This window comes from Cnephaeus nilssonii (assembly GCF_951640355.1).
Source record: "Cnephaeus nilssonii genome assembly, chromosome: 19".
In the NCBI taxonomy this organism is placed as follows: Eukaryota; Metazoa; Chordata; class Mammalia; order Chiroptera; family Vespertilionidae; genus Cnephaeus; species Cnephaeus nilssonii.
In genome coordinates, this window is record NC_137090.1 from 26,753,121 (window position 1) to 26,779,953 (window position 26,833).

The window sequence follows — 26,833 nt, forward strand, 5'->3', positions numbered from 1 at the left end:
AGCTCTTTACCTCCCTGAACCTTCTCTTTTGTCTTCTGTCAAATGGGAATAATGGCCGTCCCTACCTCATAGGGCTGAATATTCCATGGGAGTGGTTAGCACCGGGTCTGGCACATAAATATGCAAGGAATGTTTATGTCTCGCTAATGATGTAGTATTATCTCATCATCTATGTAACTAATCTCTAAATGTTCTCTTGGCGACAGAGTTGGGAACAGAATGTAATTTCTAGCAAACTGTCAACAAAAATACGTGAAAGAAAGGAAAAAAATTCAAAGTTTATTAAACATTAAGGATAACAGAGAAAGGTTTGTGTCGAACAGCATAAACACGGCCCATATCATGGTACACAATTAAACTGACCTCCTGTGAACTTTTACCTGTTTAGCGGATGCAATCTTTGTGGTGTTGCCAAAAAGATAATGGTAGATTATTGTGATGTTTGGTAAGGTGCTCCAAAATTAAAGATTTTTTATGTCTTGACTTAAATAGTTACACACACACACACACACACACACACTACCCTACATACATTTGGCCCTCTGTGAAATGTGCTGACTGTCATGCCACGTTCAATTCATCAAGATCGAGGCTAAGGCTGTGCTTATTGTTTTAAATGGTATTATTGCCAGCAGGTGTGGTTCAGTCGACTTACAAACGAGGAGGTCACGGTTGGATTCCCGGTCAGGGCACATGCTCGGGTTGTGGGCTCCATCCCCAGTGTGGGGAGTCCAGGAGGCAGCCGATCAATGATTCTCTCTCATCATGGATGTTTCTATCTCTCTCTCCCTCTCCCTTCCTCTCTGAAATCAATAAAAATACATTAAAAAAACAGGCTTCAAAAGAATAGACCCAAGACCTTGTCCATGTACATGTAGAATTATCGTGAGCTCCCTCACAAGACCAGCGAGCGGACAGGAAGCTCTGGGATACCTAGTACAGCGTGCTGCCCAGCCCTCTCCTCCAACAAAGGCCTCCTGCTCTAACGGTGTTGCAGGTGGCCTCCACACCTGCAGGGGCAACGCCCAGCGTGGGGTCTCAAAAGGCAGCCCCTTCCTCAGGAGAAGGAGAGGGCCACTTACAGCCCCCCCCACCCCCCGCCGGCCGCCACAGGGAGCGTGGGCAGGACGGGATGAGCAATCCCTGCCTTTCTCTGCAAGTCAGGGCAGAAGAAACGGCGATGGCACCTCATCAGGAAGCCCTGGACCACTCATTCCAAATCGTGTCTAAAGGATGTTGGCACGATACGACTGGGCTTCCTTGTTAATGGCCAAGTAATGGATCTCTGAAAGCTGCTGATGAGGACAAGGGGGGAAATGACAGCAGGACCGTTAGAATAGCTGCCGTCTGCAGAACTCACCTGGCTCTGGTGGACCCGAGTCATTCCAAACCGGGCCCCGGCCTCCCACGCCACTTAGCAGAACTGCCTCACACACCAGGTAACTGCCCTGGATGGAAGGCAGTGAGTCTAGGTGCGAGTGCTCACGTGTGTGCGGTGGCAATGACCTACATATAAGGCACCTGCAGACTCGCACGTTTGAAATTGTTTAAGATGAGGTAGGTCTCTGAAACCTTTCCTGGCACATGAAAGAGTATGTTTTATTGTGATCAGTTTATTTCTTCTGCAGAAAACATTTGTGATGCTCATTGGATACAAACAATCTAATTCCAAGAAAGACCAGTACTCAAATGCATTTTTTTTTGGGGGGGGGCTATAATTTTATACATCAATGAATTGGGTGGTCCAGGGTAGGCTCCCTTCAACATGTCACCACTTAAATATATCATTTGTCTCTGCGTTAGTGAATACTGCCATTTAACAGTTAGGGCAATTAGCCTCTTTTCCCATAAAAAGGCCAACCCTGGCTCACTTGTGTCTCTTACTGAATATCGCTTCTTCAGATCTGCCTGAGACTGCCCAAGGTCTTGCTTGTTTCTGTTATTAGTGATTCACCTGAGCAATGCATTTCAGCTCCAACACTCTTCCATCTCCCACTGTCCTCTGCCGCCTGGGAACACCTAGTGGGAATATCCGCCCAGCCGGGTTTCCCGAGACTAACACCAGAGACAACTGCTGACGGGCTGACCAGGAGCCCACCAGGTCACTAAAGAATCAGGTACTCTGGGCGCAGGAAACTAGGAAATCTCACGGAGGAAAGCGTATTTTAATCCAGCACAAAGTGTCTCTTTGTAATATCAGCAGAATCTCTTGACATGACACAACTGAGCGAAACGGAAGAACAATCTTTAAAGTCGGAACATCCATCAAGTCGTAAGCCACACATAGCACCGATATCGACCGTCAACTGCCTAAGACGCGCGCCCACGGGGAGGACAGAACTGTTTGGGGTGTCTGCAGTGGTATTCCGTTCCAGGAAGTCATCATTCTGAAGTGAACGTTTTTGTGGCAGATGCTTTCCCTAAAAAACACTGTAGCATCCAATAAATATTTGACTAACATCCATTTTGTGCTTTTGGGTGATGTTAACTGACTTCTTTCTGAGACCTACTAGGAAACAAGAAATCTCCTTCTAGACCTTAAGCAGAATTCAGCACGGCGAGCGTCGATACTGTCGTGAAATTTCCAAGCAGAAAACATGCTGATGTGTCAGTGATAGGCTTAAAATATTAAAGACATCAAAACCCCCAAGCCCTTCTTCCCTGTACAACGCTGATGAATATATATCTTTGCTATATAATTCAAAACATGGACTTTTCTCTTTGCTATATATAATATATGTCTTCCAAAATACATGGTCAGAATTTATATCTGAAAAATACTGTACAAAAAAAGAATGTCCTATAATTACTCTGTATAAACATTAGACAATTTCAAAATCTCTCCTTTGGGTCTATAGTAAACAGTTAAGCTGATTGGATTACCCACAGTTTGTGACAACACCATCCCCTTCTGAGATACACCAGTGTCTTTTACATTCATTTTTTCAGAAGTACACTTTATAAAAGCACATACGTTCAAAAGCAAACGGGGTAAGAAACGCAAGGTCCGGAATCATTAATTTATGAAGCATTCGAAAGGGGCACCGCTAGGAAAAGGGTCATACAAAACACCAACTCATTAACTTAACTGATGTTTAAAAACAGCACGGTATAAGTCACAAAAATATATATATTACAAAAAACGGGGGAAACTGAATCTTAATTGAGTTGTTGGGAATATCAAGAGGGCTATGGAAAAAGTTAACTATAAAAGTGGGGGGGGGGGTTATGGGAGAAGGGAGAGAACAAAACCAAACATATCCACGTCCAAAGCCATTCCAAAATGCTTTTTGTTTTTGTTTATTTTTTGGCTCCTATGCTGATAAAGTAGCCCTTCCTTCTCAGACCTGCCATTTCCCTCTGCTTCCCTGTCCTGGGTGGGGATGTTCTGGGCATGCTCAAATGCATTGCTGTCATTTTTTTGTTTTTTAAAAGAGGGTGGACTTCTCAGGGAGGGAAAATATCCTACGTCCACTAGTAATACTCAGGCAGCATGCTCTAGCGTACAATAGGATTATTGCTTTAGGTACAGACAGTGCAAAACACACTCTGTGGTCTATAAGAGTACTCTTACGGATCCGGGGCGCGGGGAATGAAAAGGAAACTTAGTAGATAGCGCGGTAAGTAAATATGGGCTCTAATGCATCTAAACAGCACTTCCAATGTGAAGACAATTACCGTCCAAACTGAAACGATGGGGAAAGCGCCTACAACGGATGAGGGCGAGGAGGAGCGCTGGGTTCTTCTGTGCACCGTGTTGGCATGGTAACCTACAGGCTGGTCTGGAAAACTGAGAGCCACTGTTCTCCCAGGGCCCTTTCGGTGGATCCAAACACAGGGTCCTGGCAGAGCAGGTAAGAGCGACCACGAAGCCGCGTGGAAAGGGCAGGAGTGGGGAGGAGGAGAGGGGCAGGAAACCCCGCCGGAGGTCTCCATAGTCCAGTAAAAACATGGCACCTTTCTGATGGGGGAGCTGAAAGAGGATGAGAGGGTTCTCTGGAAATGGCAAGTGCAAAGGACCGCACACCGCTGGCCACACGCGTGCGCTCAAGCCCATGCGCCCAGCGCGCGCACGCCACGGCGGAGTCCGTTGTGTTGATTGATGCTCCGGTAAAGTGCTGATGTCGGGGAGGTCGGGTCGGGTGTGGTGCTGTCATAGGGGAAACGCAGTGTCCATCTAGTCCAAAGCCAGCCCTTCCCTCCCCCCCTCCCGCCCCCATACCGTCCTACAGGGGCCCGTGCCTGGCCTCGTACTTGGCCAGAATGTTCTTGCACTTGCCCAGCTCCTTGCGCAAGTCGGCCACCTCCTGGCGCAGGGCCGAGTTCTCCTTCTCCAGGAAGGACGCGCGGATGGCGATCTGGTTCTCCTTCAGCCGCCGCGCGTCGCGGGAGCGCTTGGCTGCCATGTTGTTCTTTCTGCGCCTTGCCCAGTACTTGTCATCCTGCTCGGTAGGTACAGAAGGAAAAGGAAACAAGATATTAGATTTCGGCAGAGCTGAGGGCCCGCCGGGCCGCTGGCAGGCCTTGGGGCTGCGCCCAGGCACCAGCCCCGGAGTCTTAACCTGCGTCTCCTTCCTGGACCGTCTCAGTAACGCTGAGGGGAGTCCATGGGCCATGGCTCCCTTCCCAGAGCAGGGACCGGCCTGTCACCACGCGCTCCTGCCCTCTTTGCCCAGCAGAGCATGCGCCCCACGAGGAGAGGTCGGAGGCTGGGCGAAAGCACACCCTAAATGGCATTCCAGATTTCTCCACTCTTTTTGCTGAAATTTTTATTTTTTGAGCCCTTCTCTTCCATGGGCACTCATATGTTTTTTAAAAAATACATGTTTTTATTGATTTCAGAGAGGAAGGGAGAGGGAGAGAGAGAGAAACATCAATGATGAGAGAGAATCATGGATGGGCTGTCTCCTGCACGCCCCCTACTGGGGATGGGGCCCACAACCCAGGAATGTGCCCTAATTGGGAATCTAACTGTGACCTCCAAGCTCATAGGTCAAATCTCAGCCACTGAGCCACTCTGGCCCAGCCTCCTAAGCTTTTTGATACAGGGTTGATATAACATTGTTGGAAGGCAATATCTGCCAACTATTTAAATGCACGTGCCACTGATCTAGCGACTCCACCTCTAACGTTTCATCCTGTAGCAGCCTTCGTGCGTGTGCACATAGACACCGGCACCACATGTTGACTGCGGCACCGTTTGCAATAGGAAAGAAGTGGGGGGAAACCTACTTATTGGTAAGAGATCTGATAACTACATAATGATGGCGCATACTCTGCAACTATTAAAAATGATAATCCAGTCGAACCAGAAAGATGTCCACGATATACCATTATGTGGGTGGAAACGACAGTAATCTCAGATAGATGTGTATGGTCTCCTCCCACTCTGCTTAAAAAAATCACAATATTACGTATCCGTAGAGAGAGGCCCCGAGTGGTTTATGCCAAGCTGTGAAAAGCGATGCCTTCAGAGGAGGATTCGAGGGAGGAGGCCACGGGGAGAGGGAGGATCTTTAACTTTCCAGTTTATAGCCTTCTGAACTGTTGGCATATGACGTAATGGACATGGACATTTTGGCAATTCAAAACAGGAATTAAGAAAAACCCACCAAACTTCTACCTGCCACCACATCAACATACTCCTACTGTTGGCTACCACTTAAATAATTTACTCTGATTTCCTGTTTCACGGTTCTCTGCGCATTCATTAGCCTGAGTAATGTTTAACTGGTCAACAAGGAAGCAGTCCCTTCTTCCCCCTCCCCCTCCCTGCTCCTCCTGCCAGAAGAAAGGAAAATACTCCCGGGGAGACTAAGAAATGTCAGCCCTCTTTCAGACCTTCCTAACGGATTTATGGCGCCACCTGGTGCATTCTGCCACTCCCCCTGCTCCCAGCCCCCCTTTTCAAGGACTTGCAAGAGCGAATTGCTCTCCATCCTGGCAAGCCTAATACCTGTAGTTACATGCCACCCAGAGTAAGTGGGTGAGGTCAGTTCTCACCCTCCCCCAGGATTCCAAGGGGCAGTTGGCACTGGAGGAGGTCACGTGGGTTGGGGCCAAGGCTGCAAGCCAGGTCCAAGGTCAGTGGCCCGCCCCCATACCTGCCCCTTCCCCTCAGCAGACATCTGCCCTAATCAAAGACATAAGGTGTGAGGCAGACATGTGCAGGCACCTCTGTCTGCTTTCACAAGCTGGGACTTTTATTTACAAAGCGCGTTCAGCTTTCTGTATATTTCATAATGATATGTAACAAACTGGAAAAAAAAAAAAGACCTTCCTACTAGCTGGTACCAGGACTGTCCTTAGAGAGGAGTTAGCTTGGGCAGGTGCGCAATGGCTGTTGGTGGGATTTGTTATTTTGCTTCCGAAAGGGAGCAGGGGGCTGGGGGAAGGGAGGGGCCACGCCAGTGGATGAGAGAGGCTGGGAGGAGCTGGGGGAGTGAAAGGTTTCCCAGGGCTGAATGGGCCCAAGTGTAGCCCCTGGTAGAGCCCAAAGTTGTTTGTGTTACTTTGATGGAAGCACCAATTGCACCCTCTCCCCCTGCCCCCCCCCCCCCCCCCGTGTGTCAGGAGGTCTGCCATCCTCCTCAATGCTCCTGGGAGTGTGGCTTCCAAGGTCATTCGAAAGAGGGGCTGACTTAGTGTGTGCCGAACCTGCACCCAGGGCAACAGGGCCCGCGAGGTGCGGACGGATGTGAGAAACACCCCTGGGGTGTTGTAGAAGCTGTGTGTGTTGCGGGGACAGATGGGGTGTAGGCCATGGACTTGGTTTGTGACCACATCATAGGGCCCAGGGAGTCACCAGTTCACTCAACCAACTTCTCTGTCTCTTGGAGCTCTCACCTCTGAGGCGGTTCCATCCCCAGCCTCCCCTGTCCACACCTGGAGCTGAGCCAGGAAAGGCGAGGAATGGGAGGTGGGGGCAGGAACGGAGGGAGGACGCAGAAGGCAGGGATGATGCAGGGCTGTCCTGGCGGAGAAAAGCCAGGCTGCTGCCCTGTGTATCGCAGGAGACTGAGGGGCTGATCGATTTGGCACTACATCCCCTGGCCCCTTCTCCCCGCCCCCAGGGGCAGATGCCACCCAGCAAGGACCCCTCCGTCCTGTCCCATCATCTTCCTGATGCCCCCTCCCCCCACCAGCATCCCTTCTCACCGGACTAGAAGTGCCTGGAGGGTAAGGAACAATGCCAGGACCAATTCGCCTCAGAATCCCCAGCCCCTGACACAGGGCTTGGCACACACTGGCATTGGGAAGATATGTGTCAAATGAATGAATGGATGCTGCAGAGTATGAAGACATCACAGTGATTACATGGAGTCTCAGCTCGGAGTCCCAGGGTGCCACCCCTTCACCCTCCCAGGGGACGCATGCTGACCCAAATGCATGGCTCAAGGGAGGAAGCGCGGGCAGCGGTGGGGAAGCCCGGTTCGCTCATCCAGTGCTGGGGCCACAGACGGGTCTCCCCGCCACCCAAGCTCAGAGCTTCCTGCTTCCCACGAGTGCATGGTCTATGGCCCGAGGCTTCCCTCCCATCTGAAGAAATCCAAGGACACGAGGCAGGAGGATGTTCCTGCCGCTCCCACCTGCCACGGGAAAAGGTCAGGCGTGGCTCTGACAACAGTGATACGCATCATCCCAGCACAGAAGGTTTCCATGTGGCCTCTCTGTTGCCAAGGTTACCTGGGATATTAGGTGGGCTGGCCCTCTGCTTTGACCTTGAAAATTCGGAGACCCTACGAAGGTCTGGCTGGAAGCTACATCTATTTCTCAGCAGCATCCTTTCAAACTAGCTTCCATTCAAAAGGAAATGCACGCCACATGGGTTCCCGGGTTTAGTGTGAGAGATGAGCTCTGAAATACAGCAGGACGGCTAAGCACACAAGATGAGAGAAACCCTCCGGCGGAAAGAAGATACCTGCTCGCCCAAAAACCTAACCCTATGGTGTCCCTTCACACGCCGTCGCAGGCTAACCATCAATTCCCTGGCCAGGTTAGATGTTCTGGTGTTTTACTATGCACTTTCCTCTCCTGATTCTCAGGGGGGCAGCTACTGGTCCATCCCCCAGGAGTCCCTGTTGTAGCCCCTGCCAGGGCAGCGTGCTACAGTGACCTGCTTGGAAGCTAGAAGCCTCGGGGACCAGGCTCGGCCTTCCTCCACCTGGCAGTGAGCAGTGCTCGCCTATTTCACTGTCTGCTTCTCCTTTTCTTCAACTGCAAAATGGTAACTTAGTCTAGTGAATCTCTGAGGTCTGTTCAGCCCTGACAATTCTGCATCCCGCCAGGTAATTGCAGGTACGGAGATGACGGCAGTGATTTAAATCAGCCAGACACTCCCCCTCCAATGCTCTTTCTGGATGGAAAAGTAGAGGTAACGAGTCTAAGCCAGTCCCAGGACAATGCCCCAAACTCCCATTTTCCCAGCCAAGGAGCAACACTCCATCTGAACCATACTGAGGCCTGAGAAATGGGGGTCAGAAATTAGGAAAGGGTTAAGGAATTATGCTTGGTTCCAATACCTTGAATGTATATAATCATATCTTCATTGTCCACATGCTTGGAATGAAGCATAAACACAGACAAGTCTAAGCAACAGCTAATCAAAAGTGGTTCTAATTTAATACCAGTGGACATGCATCATTTTAAAGAATTCCCTCCCTAAGGTATCATTAAAAGTGTCAGAATAATTTCAAGTTGCATCTGATTTCCCAAGATAAATCTATTTTCCTTTTTAAATAATGTGTCCCTTCAACACAGCGGAGAAAAACCAACTCGGAATTAACCTTTTGTTGAGATATTCAAGTGATCATTATTTGAGGTACAGAGTGAACATTACAAAGAAACAGTGTCAGGGAACCCACCAGCTTCTTTAACAAAACCCCGCCCTGGTCACCCAAGGTTGGCAATGTGGAGAGGGGTCCTGTCTCCAGCTGTTGTTCCCCGAGGCCTCCAGGGAAAGGACAGCAGTTAATTATCAATCAATTCCCCCAGGGAATTTCCCCCGGAAGACAAGGAGGCCAAGATGCCCTTCCCAATGATTTTCTCTCTCTTTCCAACCTTGAAAGGTTATAGTTTGATTTTGTTGGCCTTTCATATGTTTCCTTGCAATTTGCCTCCTTCATGGGCTGCAAATATCTCCAGCATGTTATCGCTCCTCCTTCTTTCTGGGCATTACCGAGACATGAAAGGCATGTTTCAGAAGGCACCCAGAGAGGAAGCAACTTGCTGAGTCACATGCCAAGAAACAGGATCAGAAATCAAGAGTCCTTTGTCCACCAGCCAGCCTGTGTGATCTTCCCGGGGTCACCCTTTTAATCCGCCTCTTGATCCTCCCACTCGCTACTTGCCCACAGCCTGGTTACCAGTTCCAATTTACCTTCAGATCATCAGGGATGAAGACTTTGCGAGCTTTCTTAATCATGGGCTGCGGCTTCAGTTCTTCCTCGGAGAACTTGCGTTTGCGAGGGTCAAACATTTCCTGGCCGGGGATGCTGGACAGGGCGAGATCTGCCGGGTCCGGCTCATAACCCACCGGGACCTGGATGGTGTCGGGATCGATGGGACTCGGTGTATTGCGGTTCGCCGGCAACAGCTGACCTGGAACAACACGGGAGTTTCAATTCATCAACACCCTAGGGCCGTGGTCGGCAAACCAAGGCTCGAGAGTCACATGCGGCTCTTTGGCCCCTTGAGCGTGGCTCTTCCACAAAATACCACGGCCTGGGCGAGTCTATTTTGAAGAAGTGGCATTTAGAAGAAGTTTAAGTTTAAAAAATTTGGCTCTCAAAAGAAATTTCAATCGTTGTACTGTTGATATTTGGCTCTGTTGACTAATGAGTTTGCCGACCACTGCCCTAGGGAGACCCAGTAGATACAGCTTGGTGATGCTTCAAGGTGAGTGACAAGTCTGCATGTTACTGATATCCGACCCTAAGCCTGTTCATCTTATTCATCCTCACCGTGTTCCTGGGAGCACGACTGAGCAGGACTTTACTCAGATCGTGCACAACCAAGACCCACAAACACGTGGTCACAAACTAAATTAAAAAATACCTGTGTTCAGCCCAGCTGGCATTGCTTAGGGGTTGGGTGTCGACCTATGATCCAGGAGGTCACAGTTCGATTCCCTGTCAGGGCACATGCCTGGGTTGTGGGCTCGATCCCCAGTAGAAGGCTTGCAGGAGGCAGCAGATCGATGATTCTCTCTCATCATTGATGTTTCTATCTCTCTCTCCCTCTCCCTTCCTCTCTGAAATCAATAAAAATATATTAAACAAACAAACAAACACCTGTGTTCATTCTTTTCTGCAACCCATCCATGGACCAGCTCCATGCCAAACGCTACAGGTACAATGGCTAGAAATACATGACTGTTACCTTCAAGGTGTTTTCCAGGCAAATCAGGGAACCAGACCAATAACTAGCCAGTGAGGACACGGTGACGGTGCCCGGATGGACGCCGACCTCACGTGCTTCCAGAGTGTGGGCAGCAGTGCCTAACAGGGAGGTTAGGGGACGTCTCCTAGAGATGACGCAATTAATTATCTTGACAAAAGATAACTAGCCCGCAAAGGTAATCTGGGCATAAACACAAGACAGAAGGTTACATTTCTGAGGAACCACAAGCAGGCATGGTGGCTGCAGCACTGAATGGAGCACACGTGGAAAGGCGAGGTGTAAGTGAACCAGACGCAGGAAGGTGAGCTTGGGGTGTTATAAAAGGCCCCGAGTTGATGTGGGTGAAGGGTTCTGAGCACTGAAGGGAGGCGCAGAGCTGAGCTCTGGAGAGAAGAGTCAGGTGGCGTGAGGAATGGACTGAAGGGGGCAAGGCTGGGGTGGGAGACCAGCTCCCAGGCCGTTGTGATAACCCACGCACGGCGCCGACTGGCCCCGGGGACAGTGAGAGGGGACAGGCTCCAGGAACATCTAACGGAGTAGGAAGGACACAATGGAGCCGGTCTCACCTCCACTTGAAGGTTCTCCAGGCTAACGCCGGAAACGCACCAGCGTCCACTGGACAGCAGGGCTCCTGAGTTTGCTCACGCGTCTCCCTGGCGAAATGAACTTCCTAACGGACCACACTGTTTGCGTGGGGAGCTCTGAATCTTCCTTCTAGTTTTGCCTGAAGTTTTCAATCGCTCCTTTCAGGCCCAGAGGATCCCGGAGTGGACACAGCGCTGCTCTGCTGGGCCCGGCTCCTCCTCCTCCTCTTCCTCGCGGCCAGTGGCTGGCAGCGTGTGCGTGTCCTGCAGCTTCATCAAAGCCCACCCCAGGATGAAGTGGGCTTGCATTCTAGCAAAACTGTGAAACCAGGCCCGTCTGTTTCCTGGAAAGGCCTGCTGGGGAGCTTGCAAAACGAATGTTCTGGGTGACCTTCCAGCCTCCGCTCCGCTCTGAGCACCCTCTGTCTCTCGTTTGCCAAAGGGGAAGCGAAGGGCCCCCGAGGCATTGGCCGCGGACGGAGGTGTCGCCTTAGCCAGGCTGAGCTGGGCTCCGGACTGGACCGTGGCGAGCTGGGTTTGATCTCGTGCCTCTTGACATCGCCTCAGACAACAAACCATGTCTGAGTCAAACGGGGCTTTTCTTTTCCCTTTGGAATTGCTCTTTGAACTTAATAACAAAGCTACCCGGTGCCCCGTCTCTATGACCGCCTCCCCACCCCACTCCCCCACCGCACACGCACGCTCCCTTCTCCTACCTGCTGCAAACCTCTCTTAATTCGCGTTTCCTAAATCGAATGGCTCCAAGTTATTTCGACTTCCTCCCTAGTACCTCGGTGTTCTGTTTGTTATGCTATATTAAAAGTAGTAAAATGTTCTCCTTTATTGCTTTATACAAGTTAAGCTTCACACACACACACACCCCTCCTCTACCAGACCTCATGGTCTTTCGTGGTTTATCTGTTTCACCCCCCCCAACCCCACCCCTCACCGTGGTCCCTACATCAGAGTCCAGCTTCTACAAAGAGTGCTCCATTAACGGGGCCCTTGGCGAGCTGGGCCCTGGCCTTCATCCCCGGGCATTCTGACAAGCCCACTTCCCGGCCAGGCAGAGCCTTCCTCGGCATTCCTTCTCTCCAGCCCTTTCTTCCGACGGAAGTCGGCCAGCCCTGCCTGCAGGATGGGGAAAACCTAACTGGACCGCAGATGGGGCCCATGGCTTCCCCAGCACCAAAAAACAGCAAAGGGCAAAGGACCTGAGAATCACAGCGGGGTCCTCCTTCTCCCCAAAGCTACCCTCTCAGCATCTTGGTTATCCACATTTTCTACTGACTTAACTTGGCTGGACTCATCCCCCCCAACCCCCCTTATTCCAAAATGTCAAGTCTCATTGGATAACGGGGAGGAGGATCTTTACTTTTCATCCTACCTTCTGTGGGTTTGCAAAATTGTAATGTTGTAAGAATTCTCAATTTGAGAACGCATCATTGCATAACTTTGAAAAAATCACCACAGATGCTCACTGCAACATTTAAACAAATGCAGCAATGGGTCAAGAAGCCATCCGCTCCCTTGTCCCCCAACCATCTTGCTTCCCCTTCGCGAGGTGATCCCCCTTAACTACGTGTGTGAGCCTTCAGACCTTGGCTGTTGCCCAGACACCATATGACTGCCATATCTCCTCAATAACGCTTCAATATACCACGCACTTTTCCCATGTTAGTGTAAAGGACGAGAACTCCTTTGTTCTTTTCAAAGGTTCAGTGTATTTCCCCAATCACTCTCCAAGGACGGGTTTTGAGGTATGTGAGCACTTCTGTAGAAAAGATTCCAAGAAGTGGCACTGCTCATGCAACAGGCATGTGCGTCTTATGTTTCCAAACGTTCTGCTAAACTGTCACATCTATTTACACTTGCACCAACACTTATGAGAATGCACTTCCTCAGGATTACATATTCATGTTCTAAATGTTTCTAGTCTGATACACATCCAGCTCGAATGCCACCTCCTCGGATCCCCGGCTTCCCTCCACCATCCTGTTCCATTTCCTTTACAATACTGTCTCCACCCCAAATCATCTTTTGTGTCTGACATTTGTTGACCCCCTCCCTCCACTCACAGGATGGGGGTCTTGTCTCATTTGCTGGGGCGTCCCCGGTTTTGAGGTAGAACACACACGGAGAGGAAGCTCCGTGTAAATGATGGGGTAGCCAGAGACAAACACTCCCAGATCCCAACAAGGAGACTCTTTGGAAACAGGCACTTTTTTCTTTTTATTTATTATATTTTGCAAATTGTCTATCATAAGTATCTTTGACTTTAAAAAAATCAGAAGAAAAAAAACATGATTTTCAAAAAATGGACTTTGCTTACTTTGCACATAGTACGCTCGGGAGGCTATGCCAAATACTGCGGCGAGAGAGCGTTCAGAAAGAAAGAGGGGGAAGACAGGAGCAGGAGGAGACCAGAGGGGGCAGTGGGCTGGAGAAAGAAGAGAAAGAGAGAGACAGGAACTGAGAAACCGAAGAACCACAAGAATGAAAGAAGGGAGGGAGGGAGGGAGGGAGGGAAGGAAGGAAGGAAGGAAGGAAGGAAGGAAGGAAGGAAGGAAGGAAGGAAGGAAGGAAGGAAGGAAATAAGGGGGAAACAAAGAGAAAGACAGAGGATGAGAAAGAAAACGCTCAGGCAAAGGTTAAATGAGGAGTCCCCTGGACCCCAGCAGCTGGGGATCTGTCCAGACACCCCTACTTGCCAAGTGTCCGAGCCTCACATGCTGATGCGCTGACATTAAGGCAACAACGAATCACACACATTACCCGCCCCCCACCACCACACACACACACACACACACCCCTCCTTTGCACTGGCCCCAGACGGTGCCCAGCGGTGCTGTCCAGGACTCCGGGACGAACCCCTGAGAGGCCTGCTGTAAAGATCGCCTTGATCTGAGCGGCCCTTTTCCAACCCCTCTCTCCGCACAGTAACCGCTGTCAACAGAAACACGGGTAAAACAATACGCCGGCTCAATCCAGCATGTAAGCGATGGAAGGGGCCCGTCTGTTACCCTTCACTGAGAGGGTGAACACGTGGAGTCCCCGGGCGGAATCACCCTGAGTCACAGCCATAGTGTCTGGGTGGAACCCTTGCCTCGCCAGCCTCTCCGATGTATTACTTGTTTTAATCCTCACCACAGCCCTGTGAAGGGGGAATCATTGGTATGTCCGTTTTCCAGATGTGGAAATAAAGAATAGAAATAGTATAAGACAAGTTCAGAAATAATCATTTGCCCGGGGCTGCCCAGCTGGTAGATGAAGCAGAGACTAACCTCACCATCTTTCTGACTCCAAAACTCAAGTTCTTTTCTTTAAAAGTAATATATTTTTATTTATTTTAGAGAGGAAGGGAGAGGGAGAGGGAGAGGGAAAGAGAGAGAGAGAGAGAGAGAGAGAGAGAGAGAGAGAGAGAGATCAATGATGAGAGAGAATCATTGATCAGCTGCCTCCTGCTCACCCCACACTGGGGATTGAGTACGAAACCCGGGCATGTGCCCTGACTGGGAATCAAACCGTGACCTCCTGGTTCCTAGGTCAATGCTCAACCCCTGAGCCTTGCTGGTCTGGATAAAACGCAAGTTCTCAATCATAGAAATGGCCTGAGGGAAGCAATGGACTGCGTGTGCTCGAGTGAGTCCTGGTGGGGACCTGGGCAGGAGCCTAACGAGACCATTGCACTGAACCCTCAGCCCACACTGCAGGGGGGTAGGTGCCCCCCACTTTCTGCACGAGGAAATGGGGGTGGGGCCAGAAAGCTAGAAGGCCAGGTGCAACCCAGTTTCGGTCCATTCCACCCACAGCCCGTGCTCTTTCTCATCCACTTCGCTCCCCTCAAAGGGGCAGGAGAGGAAGAAAGGGGAGGACCCTGCAGGTCCCTCCTCTCTAGATCCACATTTCCTGGGCAGCAGGTGATCCCCCCAAAAGGCAGGAATAGCCTCCTGTCATGGACAAGAGCCCCCAGGAAGTTATAGGCAACCAGCACCCCATTCCCTTTTCCTCTCTTCCTTTTTTTTTTTTAAATATATTTTTATTGATTTCAGAGAGGAAGGGGGAGGGAGAGAGAAAAACATCAATGATGAGAGAGAATCATTGATTGGCTGCCTCCTGCACGCCCCCTAATGGGGATTGAGCCCACAACCTGACATGTGCCCTTAAAAAGCCTCTGATGGCTGAGACCTGCCTCATAGGGGGAGGGGGAGGGGGAGGGGAGAGGGGGAGGGGGAGGGGGAGGGGAGGGGGGGAGGACTCCTGGCCGAGAGGACCTCTCACATAGCCTCTCAGGGGGATGTGAAGCTGGCTTCCAAGGGCATCGCACAGGGAGGCATGTTTTATGTCCATGCCCCTGCATTATCAGTATTTCAAGGAACACTTGCTTGGCCGGGTTCGAGTAAAGAAAGGCATTTGGGACTCTGTGCTGAGGTTCTGCTCCGGCCTCCGGCCCTCCCCCTTGACCTGCCCTGAGATGCACGGCTCATCAGAAGGTGCAGACAGACGTGGACTTGTCGTGGCCCTGCCCCTAAACAGCTCTGTGGCCCAGGGCCCGTCGCTCCAGCACGGAGCGTCCTGTTCCCTCGTGTGTCAAGTGGGGAAATAATATCATCTCACAGGGCTAGAGGGGATGGGCAGCACGTGGGAGGGCCCCAGAGGGCTGTGGGGGGCACACCTCCCCTCACACCCTCCCCCGGCTCCCACTCTCCTCCACCTGCAGCCCGAGTGAGGCCTGTGACGTCACCCGTGTGACCCCGTGTCCAGGACAAGCCCTCTGCCCTGGGCCTGTGCAGCGGTGCCCGCGGTGCCCGGACGTGACTCGGCAGCTCCCGCCTTGGCAGGCGCCGGGCTGGCTTCACATGCCTCTCGTTCTGAGCGCGTTTCCATCACGCTCCAGGCCGGCCTGTCAGCAGCAAACCCACCTCCTGGCGCTGAGAGGTGAGACCAGAGGAGCTCACACCACAGGCGTTTGGAGTCCGCGGCACAGGGTGCGGCAGAAGCTCCAGCTGTGGTCAGAGCTCGTGTGGGCCCTGGCTTCTCACCACGCCCCGAGACAGCCCCCCCTCCCCGTCCCCCTATTCCCGTAGCTGCCCCAGCACCTCAGGGCACAGAAAGTGGCGGGTGGGCCGGAAATGAACTCCCAGTGCCCGAGACTACCGCCTGCGTGAGATACAGTTCAGATCTTGAGACAAGGCCCCCTGAGGTGGGTATGGAGGGTTGTGAGTGGGAAACAAGAGGCGATGTCCTTCACACACACACACACACACACACACACACACCCCGGCAGGTGCGGAACTGTAGCGGGAGAGTGCAGGCCTGGTGTCCTTGTCCTGTAGGGAATGCGTGGTGCGTGGTGAGGGGAAGGCCTGGTGTCCTTGTGCTGTAGGGAATGCGTGGTGCGTGGTGCGTGGTGAGGGGAAGGGCCTGGTGTCCTTGTGCTGTAGGGAATGCGTGGGTGCGTGGTGCGTGGTGAGGGGAAGGCCTGGTGTCCTTGTCCTGTAGGGAATGCGTGGTGCGTGGTGTGTGGTGAGGGGAAGGCCTGGTGTCCTTGTCCTGTAGGGAATGCGTGGTGCGTGGTGCGTGGTGAGGGAAGGCCTGGTGTCCTTGTGCTGTAGGGAATGCGTGGTGTGTGGTGAGGGGAAGGCCTGGTGTCCTTGTACCGTAGGGAATGCGTGGTGCGTGGTGAGGGGAAGGCTGGTGTCCTTGTGCTGTAGGGAATGCGTGGTGTGTGGTGAGGGGAAGGCCTGGTGTCCTTGTCCTGTAGGGAATGCGTGGTGCGTGGTGTGTGGTGAGGGGAAGGCCTGGTGTCCTTGTGCTGTAGGGAATGCGTGGTGTGTGGTGAGGGGAAGGCCTGGTGTCCTTGTGCTGTAGGGAATGCGTGGTGCGTGGTGAGGGGAAGGCCTGGTGTCCTTGTGCTGTAGGGAATGCGTGGTGTGTGGTGAGGGGAAGGCCTGGTGTCCTTGTGCTGTAGGGAATGCGTGGTGTGTGGTGAGGGGAAGGCCTGGTGTCCTTGTCCTGTAGGGAATGCGTGGTGCGTGGTGAGGGGAAGGCCTGGTGTCCTTGTCCTGTAGGGAATGCGTGGTGCGTGGTGAGGGGAAGGCCTGGTGTCCTTGTGCTGTAGGGAATGCGTGGTGCGTGGTGCGTGGTGAGGGGAAGGCCTGGTGTCCTTGTGCTGTAGGGAATGCGTGGTGCGTGGTGCGTGGTGAGGGGAAGGCCTGGTGTCCTTGTCCTGTAGGGAATGCGTGGTGCGTGGTGTGTGGTGAGGGGAAGGCCTGGTGTCCTTGTCCTGTAGGGAATGCGTGGTGCGTGGTGAGGGGAAGGCCTGGTGTCCTTGTGCTGTAGGGAATGCGTGGTGCGTGGTGCGTGGTGAGGGGAAGGCCTGGTGTCCTTGTGCTGTAGGGAATGCGTGGTGCGTGGTGCGTGGTGAGGGGAAGGCCTGGTGTCCTTGTCCTGTAGGGAATGCGTGGTGCGTGGTGTGTGGTGAGGGGAAGGCCTGGTGTCCTTGTCCTGTAGGGAATGCGTGGTGCGTGGTGCGTGGTGAGGGGAAGGCCTGGTGTCCTTGTGCTGTAGGGAATGCGTGGTGTGTGGTGAGGGGAAGGCCTGGTGTCCTTGTACCGTAGGGAATGCGTGGTGCGTGGTGAGGGGAAGGCCTGGTGTCCTTGTGCTGTAGGGAATGCGTGGTGTGTGGTGAGGGGAAGGCCTGGTGTCCTTGTCCTGTAGGGAATGCGTGGTGCGTGGTGTGTGGTGAGGGGAAGGCCTGGTGTCCTTGTGCTGTAGGGAATGCGTGGTGTGTGGTGAGGGGAAGGCCTGGTGTCCTTGTGCTGTAGGGAATGCGTGGTGCGTGGTGAGGGGAAGGCCTGGTGTCCTTGTGCTGTAGGGAATGCGTGGTGTGTGGTGAGGGGAAGGCCTGGTGTCCTTGTGCTGTAGGGAATGCGTGGTGTGTGGTGAGGGGAAGGCCTGGTGTCCTTGTCCTGTAGGGAATGCGTGGTGCGTGGTGAGGGGAAGGCCTGGTGTCCTTGTCCTGTAGGGAATGCGTGGTGCGTGGTGAGGGGAAGGCCTGGTGTCCTTGTGCTGTAGGGAATGCGTGGTGCGTGGTGCGTGGTGAGGGGAAGGCCTGGTGTCCTTGTGCTGTAGGGAATGCGTGGTGCGTGGTGCGTGGTGAGGGGAAGGCCTGGTGTCCTTGTCCTGTAGGGAATGCGTGGTGCGTGGTGTGTGGTGAGGGGAAGGCCTGGTGTCCTTGTCCTGTAGGGAATGCGTGGTGCGTGGTGCGTGGTGAGGGGAAGGCCTGGTGTCCTTGTGCTGTAGGGAATGCGTGGTGTGTGGTGAGGGGAAGGCCTGGTGTCCTTGTACCGTAGGGAATGCGTGGTGCGTGGTGAGGGGAAGGCCTGGTGTCCTTGTCCTGTAGGGAATGCGTGGTGCGTGGTGAGGGGAAGGCCTGGTGTCCTTGTCCTGTAGGGAATGCGTGGTGCGTGGTGTGTGGTGAGGGGAAGGCCTGGTGTCCTTGTGCTGTAGGGAATGCGTGGTGTGTGGTGAGGGGAAGGCCTGGTGTCCTTGTGCTGTAGGGAATGCGTGGTGTGTGGTGAGGGGAAGGCCTGGTGTCCTTGTGCTGTAGGGAATGCGTAGTGTGTGGTGAGGGGAAGGCCTGGTGTCCTTGTGCTGTAGGGAATGCGTGGTGCGTGGTGAGGGGAAGGCCTGGTGTCCTTGTGCTGTAGGGAATGCGTGGTGTGTGGTGAGGGGAAGGCCTGGTGTCCTTGTGCTGTAGGGAATGCGTGGTGTGTGGTGAGGGGAAGGCCTGGTGTCCTTGTCCTGTAGGGAATGCGTGGTGCGTGGTGAGGGGAAGGCCTGGTGTCCTTGTCCTGTAGGGAATGCGTGGTGCGTGGTGAGGGGAAGGCCTGGTGTCCTTGTGCTGTAGGGAATGCGTGGTGCGTGGTGCGTGGTGAGGGGAAGGCCCGGGAACAGACGGTCATGTCCCAGCCAGCTGCCCCCTGGCTCCGAGTGTTCGCATTCCTGTGCTTCGGCCGTCCTGAAAGCATAGACCCCAGGCCCTCCCTAGGCTGCCCTGGCGACAGTGGCTGCGAGAGCCAATGACCATTTCAAGCCTCCCCGTGTCCACACACCGGAGGCCACGCAACAAGAGACATTTGGAGGATCAAGTGGAGGCTCCAGTCCAGCGTGTGTCCAAGCCTGTCCTCAGAGCCCTGGGGGTGCATGGTGTGGGCGCAATCACCCCGCAGAGGAGGGGAGCCGGCGGGGGGGGGGGGGGAGGGTGCTGCTGCTTTCATTTCCATGCTCACCCGGCCCTGGGTGACTGCGTGCCACCCACCTGCCGCCTCACTCTGCCCTCTGACGTCCCTAGGAGCAGGCCAATGGGTACCTCTTGCCTATGGAGAAACGGAGCCACTGAGCAATTTACTGGGCGTCCGAGGATGGGGCTGCCTTGTTCTCCAGCAGAGAAACAAGCTTGCCCGTCCCTGGAGTCTATTTCAGAGGCTCCTTCCTTTCCTAATGCCAACGTGCACCCCTTGAGTCAGCACCACGTGGGCCCTGGGGGCCTCCGTACTGTCTGAGTTGGTGAAAAGGTGCAGGCCCAGCCACTGGAAACCCGCAGTTTCTAAAGTGCTGCTACAGCGGGAGATGAAACTGACTGCTCCCTGCGCGACGTTAAGTTTTTGTTTGAACACAGAGGAGAGAGTGGGGCGGGGGACGAGGTAAGTGACGTGGTCCTCGCATCCACTGTGAACCCAGGAGCCCACGGTGAACTGACAGCCCGCCCTCTGCCCGAACAACACCCTTCCTCCTCTCCCCAGCCCCGCCCCCCACACCAAGCCAAACAAACATAGGAAGAAAAACAGGATTGTCTTCAAGCCTGAGCTTCCGGATGAACATGAATAGCATTCAGGTGTGTCTGTGGTTGTGCGGCCTCTCGAGGAGATCCACGAAAATGCTTTCCTGTGCGCGTCTCCAAGTTGCGCACCCACAAGTAAACACAATTTTCCAAAGCTGCCTGGCCTTGGCCCCTGGCCAGCGTCCTGTGCCATTCTCTCACCCAAGTTCACACAGAGTCCCAGCCAGCTCTGTGCGCCTCGATCCCTGCCTCCCGTCTGCGGGCAGCTCGGAGCCACACTCGCCCTCCAGTCTCCCAGTGACCACGCTCTCCTCCAGGTCTCCTGGGACCTGGGAACATTTCTCCATCCTGTCAGTTACCCACACACCTCTCATGCAGGAGGGAGAAATGAGCCCCGGCCCAGAATCCCAGCACCCCAAGAGCTATGGGAATTTGTGAGATTCCCTAGTTTGAGTGAATCTGGGATGAGAGCAAAGGCTCATTCAGACACTAGCAGTACACATTCCTGGATGTTCCGTGGAGGTTTTCCTTGGTGGTTCAGATCCCGGTCATAGGCCAAGGGCAGGCCAGTCCACAGAGGACTTGGCCAACTGGTTTCCCTGCCCCTGCAGTCCGGTCTGCCAACATGGCCACCAGGTTACTCTTCCCAGGACATCTCTACCGTGATCAACAGTGGCCAATGGCTTCCCACCGCCTCCCCGTCCGCACTCCTAGTCTGGCGCCCAAGAACCTCCCCTCTCAAGTGTGTGGCTCCCGTCCTGTGTTCTCTGTTCCAGCCAAGCGGGTCCGCCTTGTTCCCTGGACATTCTTCCCTCACATCCTCTCCGCCTCTACCAGGCCGACCATCCATCAAGTCCAAGTCAAGCCTTCCTCCTCCTGACTGTCCCAGGGTCGATCACAACTTCTAACGTCCCTGACCTGGTACATTTAATGTCTGTATCACATTGCACTTGGCATAGGCCAGCCTAGAAGATTTATCAGAGTAAGTGACTATAACTTTGAAGCAGTATCTATTCTCAAACTAGATGGGAAATCATGTCAGGCAAAGTCCTTGCCAATGCCTTGCACATAAGATTATGAATAGCCCGACCAGATTGGCTCAGTGGTTGAGCATTGACCTATGAACCAGGAGGTCATGGTTTGATTCCCGGTCAGGGCACCTGCCCAGGTTGTGGGCTCGATCCCCAGTGTGGGGCATGCAGGAGGCAGCTGATCAATGATTCTCTCTCATCATCGATGTTTCTATCTCCCTCTCCCTTCCTCCCTGAAATCAATAAAAATGTTAAAAACAAAAAGTTTAAATAATTGGAAGAGCACATTCAAATTAAGGCGAACTCCAAAGCCCTTTCTGTCTACACTTCCACCTCCACCCACTCATGTCCACCAGCAAAATGAATGCCAACAGCTAGTGTCCGGCGATTTCCTTCACACAGCAGCACCCGGCTTCTACACGTGCAGGGACCCTGGGGTGCTTACATGCTTCTTGGGACGTCAGGTGCCTACTTTCCATTCTCTGAAGGAGTATTTGTGAGGTGTGGCTGCATCTTGAGATGCTGAGCAGCCCAGCCTAATAGAGGTATTTCCCTTTGCTGTCTATGTACCAACACCTCAAGTTCCCACGGTTTATCTTTTTTTTTTCTTCTTGGTCTGTCGAGTGTCTGTTTGGGGTGCCTGGGCTATGGAGGTAGGGAGGATGTAGGGGAAAACCTGTAGAGATCCCCTTGACCACCTGCAATTAGAAAGGCCTGTGCCACGGGCTGTGTGAATAACACAGAATGGGGACGTTTTCTCCGTATTCCTTAATGAGCATTCTGAAAGGTTACTGAACAAGTGTTGCTAGGCGATAGGATCTGCCTGAGAAGGGGGGGGGGGGATTATGCTAAATCAGGGATATGGATCCTGCGGGGGAAATCAACTTAATTCTACGAAGTCAGCTGGTAACTAAACAAAATGGATTTGTGCCCCCAGCGTCTCATTTCGGGGGAGGTGAGTAATGGCCTAATACTGCAGCCCGGGCAGCCACTGCAAGGCAGACTAACTTCATGAATTCATTGCACGAGGCTAGTCTTGCCGACTGGCTCCTACCTGTGAGGCGAGGCATCAAGGGAGGAATTACATTATAAAGAAGTGGCACCTCGGGCACCAGTCACTGAGGCAGAGAGAAAGGGAAGACGATGGAGCAACGTAGAGAGTTTATAGCAATCTGTAATCTGAATCAACATTCAGTGGGCATGCGTCTGCTTTTCACGCTCACATGCAGGCCAAGACTTGGGAAAAGGCGGGCACTCGGGTTTCCTCAAATAAATTCAAGTCCCGCCCACCTGGGAGAAAAGTTTCCTGTCACTGATTTAGACCAGGAGTAACGATGGAGGGGTTTCTTAAATCCGGTGGTGGGGCAAGAGGGGAGACGCAGGTAAATTTCAGACATATGTTTTTATTTTTTAAAAAAGATTTTTAATGATTTCAGAAAGGAAGAGAGAGATAGAAACATCAATGATGAGAGAGAATCATTGATCAGCTGCACCCCCCACACTGGGGATTGAGCCCGCAACCCAGGCATGTGTCCTGACCGGGAATCGAAAGGTGACCTCCTGGTTCATAGGTCGACACTCAACCACTGAGCCATGCCGGCCGGGCTCAGGCACATTTCTAAGCCAGCCTATGGTCCCACAGTTCCTAACATACACTGGAATAACACTCAATTTCTTAGAAAGGCGTCATTCTGGAAAAGTTGGAGTTTTCCAGCTTGCACTAGGGTTAGCCAAGCAACACCTTCTAAGCCCCTGCTGGTGTTGTCTAAGGAGAAATCTGTCTGGGACCAGAATCTGCCTCCGTGCTCCCCAGGCACGAGGTGAGGTCTGTGTGCCTCGAGGGTACACAGAAGTAAGTCAGTATCAAACACTGCGCAGGATCTTAACTTCGTTGCACACTTTCTCCTTTAGCTTCTGAAGCCAGAGCCCAGCGGGACTGAGCGTGGGAAGGGAAATCCCATCACACCCTGCGACGCTTCCGTGGACCCGGAATATCGCACCGCCTCTGAAATCCTTTCCCATTCCAGTGTGTTGATCAACCCCGACCCCACCGGCTCGGACTTCCTAACACAAGGCTCCTTCCTGGAAGGCGCTCTTACCTAATCAGGGAGTGAGAGGCCGGGAGGCAGGCCAAGGTGCAGATATGCAGGGCACATGCAAATGAGAGCGGGGAGGGGGCAGAGTCAGCTTCCTCAAGGAGGAAAACTTAGATGGAGACAAATGGTCTCAGGTGGGTGGGGGGCAGGTGGAGGCATCACGTGGCTTCCCAGTTGGGGACACTGTCCTTGGCAGCAGCTCAGTAGACAGGGACCCACAGAAGTGGGCAAGGCGTGGCCTCAAGGTAAGGGATCCCTGAAGGTTAGTGAGGGTTGTCTGAAACAGGTTGTGAAGGTCAACTACCAGAATAGCTGCATAAGATGGGCAGTTCTTCGAACAGGTGTTCTGGAGAACAAAAGTCCATTTTCTTCCCCTTCCCCTCCCTCCCTCCCTCCCTCTCTCCCTCTCTCTCTTCCTATCTATCTATCTATCTATCTATCTATCTATCTATCTATCTATCTATCTATCATCTATTGAGGCTAACAAAGCGAAGGAAAGGAGACCATCCCCAGACTGGCAAGTTGTATATCAGCCCGGGGACTTTTCATGCAGAAATAAGATAAAGAACAGTTTTTGACTGTTCATCTACGTGAACTGTACCTGCTTCTAATAGAACCCGAGGCAACACCCAAAGAAACAAAATAATTCTTTCTTAAACGCCTATAAGAAGAAATGGATGATGACTAAACAATCACAGAAAAGTGAGAAAAGTACCCAACAGGCCCGGCCGGCTTGGCTCAGTGGTTGAGCATTGACCTATGAACAAGGGGGTCCCGGTTCAAATCCTGGTCAGGGCACATGCCCGAGTTTCGGGCTTGATCCCCAGTGTGGAGGGTATGGGAGGCAGCCGATCAATGATTCCCTCTCACCACTGATGTTTCTCTCTTTCTCTCTCCCTCTCTCCTTTCCTCTCTCTGAAATCAACAAGAATATTTTTTAAAAAGTACCCAATTGTACCTAGGTGTTACTTCTCTGGCTCTTGGAGCTTTACTATGACCGTATTTTAAGTACGGATTCATTTAACGTGTGTGTGTGTGTGTGTGTGTGTGTGTGTGTGTGTGTAAAGGAAGACCTGCCGCTTAGCAGGAAACGCAGAGCAAACGGGCTTCCATGTCTCCCCATGGACCACAGTAAGGGAAGCCCTGCCGTTGGGCCTGAAAGGGCGTGGCTGAGGCTTCATCGTGGAGGAGCACTGTCCCTTCACTGTACCCGCCTCCCATGGCCGTCACGTCCCACTGTCGTGAGGGACCAGGGCCACTGTGGAGCTTTAATTTACTTATTTTTAAAAATTAATTAATTAGTCGTCACCTGAGGATATTTTTTCCATTGATTTCGTAGAGTGAAAGGGAGGGAGGGAGAGAGGGAGGGAGGGAGAGAGAAACATCGACTCACATCGATTGGTTGTCTCCCACTTGTGCCCTGACTGGGGCTGGGGATTGAACCTGCCACCGAAGTACATGCTCTTGGCTGGGAATTAAACCCGAGACCCTTGGGTCCACAGGCCGACGCTCTAACCGTTGAGAAAAACAGGCCAGGGCCACTGTGGAGCTTTTAAACAACACAGATGCTCAGCAGCTCTTCCACGTTCATCAGAAGCGCTGGACATGGGGCCTGGCTCTGTATTTTGTTTCTTGTTGGGTTTTTGTTTAATAAAAGGGGAAAGAGCCTTCTCACACATCTCATGATGGGTGTTTAAACTAGCACCATTCTTTCCGAGCCTGCACCCTTTGATCCGGCATCTAGGGATGCCACATCTAGGGATTTAAACTTTAGATATGCCGTGGGAATCTACAAAGAATGGCATCCAAGGCTGAAACAAGCTAAAGCTTGTTAAATAGATTATGGCACATCCAGACAATAGGATTTCATGAAGCTGTACTAATAAGAAAACATGTCCAAAAGATCTATATATATAAAAGCCTAAGCGACCATTCGACTGTTTGACCATTTGACCGGTAGCTATGACATGCACTGACCACCAGGGGGCAGACGCTCAGCACACAGGCATGGAAACATGGAACAGACTGATGAATCTCAGAGGGAAGGGGGAGGGCAGGAAGAGATTAACCAAAGGTCTTATATGCATACAAGAGGCCTGGTACACTGTGCAACAGTGGGGTCCCTAGGCCTTGTCTGAGGGGATCAGGCTGAATCCGTGCACTGGGCCTCTGACATCCCCCTAGGGGTCCCGGATTGCGAGAGGGCGCAGGCCAGGCCGAGGGACCCCACCAGTGCATGAATTCGTGCACCTGGCCTCTAGTTATATAAAAAAGGCAAGTTGCATAACATTATGTAGAATGTATATTCATACATTACCACATTCTTATATACACACTCTATGTATGGTCATTGTAACATAAATAAAGTCAGAACTGTACATTTTAATAAATATACATATGCTTACAAACACAAAGAAAATGTCTGGAAGAGTATCCAAGAAACAGTTCATAGTTAAATCTGCGAATGGGACATTGTCACTCAAGCGGTACACCTGTGCACTCAGTTCTGACTTTATTTTAAAATGATCATATACTACCTTCACAATGAAATATTTTGGGGTGATTTTTTGCCAAAAAGGAAAAGATCCACTGATGATTCTCACGTGAGGCCACGGTTGAGGACCCGTGGTCTGGAGGAAGTCTCTAGCCCTGTGGATGTCAGTAGCTGACACACTCAAGCTTGTAAGGAAACCCACCACCCACACAGGAGGGGAGTTTTCACATGTCATACCTCTAACTTGCCAGAAGGTGGAGGGCCAGAGGAAATCACCCAGAGCTTCAGCCCAAACTTGTCAAAACCAATTTTTCATTAGCCCAAGACTTTTCGCTACTCTTATTTATACCCAAAGCATGCTTTGTCGAAGTTAGAAAGGGAAGTTTACACACATTTATGCCATATACTTTTTTTCCCCATAGAAGCCCAGAGTCATCCAATATATTAAAATACAGCACTGGGTAGATGTTTTCCTGAGCGGAGTTGTCCATTCTGATCAGACCTCCCCCGCCTCCTCCTCCTCCGCACGGTCTTCCCTGTTGTCTGCTCTGGTTTAGGCATCTCCCTATCTTACTCCAGAGTCAATTCCACAAAGGCGGGCGGCAATCAGCCCTGTGGGGCGTCTGAGCTTCCGAACCTGCCCACGCCTGGGGCCCAGGACAAGCCATGTGAGGCCTAGGGCAGCCCAGGGCAGGTGCCATGAGTGTTCCTGCCCTCCCACTAACACTGCTTTTCTGGAAGTGGGTGTGTTGCCACAGCAACTGTCAAGTCCCATCAGTTATCTGCCTCTACCCTCCCAACATCTTCTTTAAACAAATTACCACATCTCAGACACGTGACGCGGCTGCCCTGGGCGTGTGGAGCCCAGGGCCCCACCAGGCAGCAAAAATCTTCCTTCATCTGGGTAGGAGGGAGCTAGTCACTTGGTAGATTAATCACCACATATACTCTTTCTATTCTCTTTTCCCCTCTTTTTATTCCAGTCCCATGTCCCTCAACTATGATCTGAATTATTTCCTGTGCATCGTTAATGGCAAATAACTCTTCATATTAGTCAAGAAAGACCTCAATGAGTCACTTAAATGGATGCTTCCTATCAATACAATTTTTGCTCGTTCTTCAAGACACAGCTCACGGATCACCTCTGACCTTCCCGCTACATCTCATTCAGAGCAGATCATTCTGGACTTCCTGGTTCCACCTGGTACATACCCAATGTACTCTTTTAAAAATATATATTTTTATTGATTTCAGAAAGGAAGGGAGAGGAGAGAGAGATAGAAATATCAATGAGAGAGAATCATCAATCGGCTGCCTCCTGCACTCTCCACAATGGGGATTGAACCCGTAACTCGGGCATGTGCCCTGACTGGGAATCAAAC

The 26,833-nt window shown here is 52.1% G+C and overlaps 1 protein-coding gene across 4 annotated transcripts in view; it reads right to left on the minus strand.

The window, feature by feature from the left end:
- Positions 1–206: 206 nt before the first annotated feature.
- Positions 207–26,833, minus strand: part of HLF (HLF transcription factor, PAR bZIP family member) — a 50,324-nt gene continuing 23,697 nt past the window's right edge. For 3 of the 4 annotated variants that reach the window (XM_079797225.1, XM_079797228.1, XM_079797227.1), the window contains exons 3-4: positions 9,380–9,600; positions 207–4,445 (exon numbers count right to left, since the gene is read on the minus strand). In XM_079797225.1, coding sequence (XP_079653351.1) covers positions 4,227–4,445; positions 9,380–9,600 — 440 coding nt within the window. In that variant the 3' untranslated portion in view covers positions 207–4,226. The remainder of the gene's footprint in view (positions 4,446–9,379; positions 9,601–26,833) is intronic. The other variant, XM_079797226.1, reaches the window with a different exon arrangement.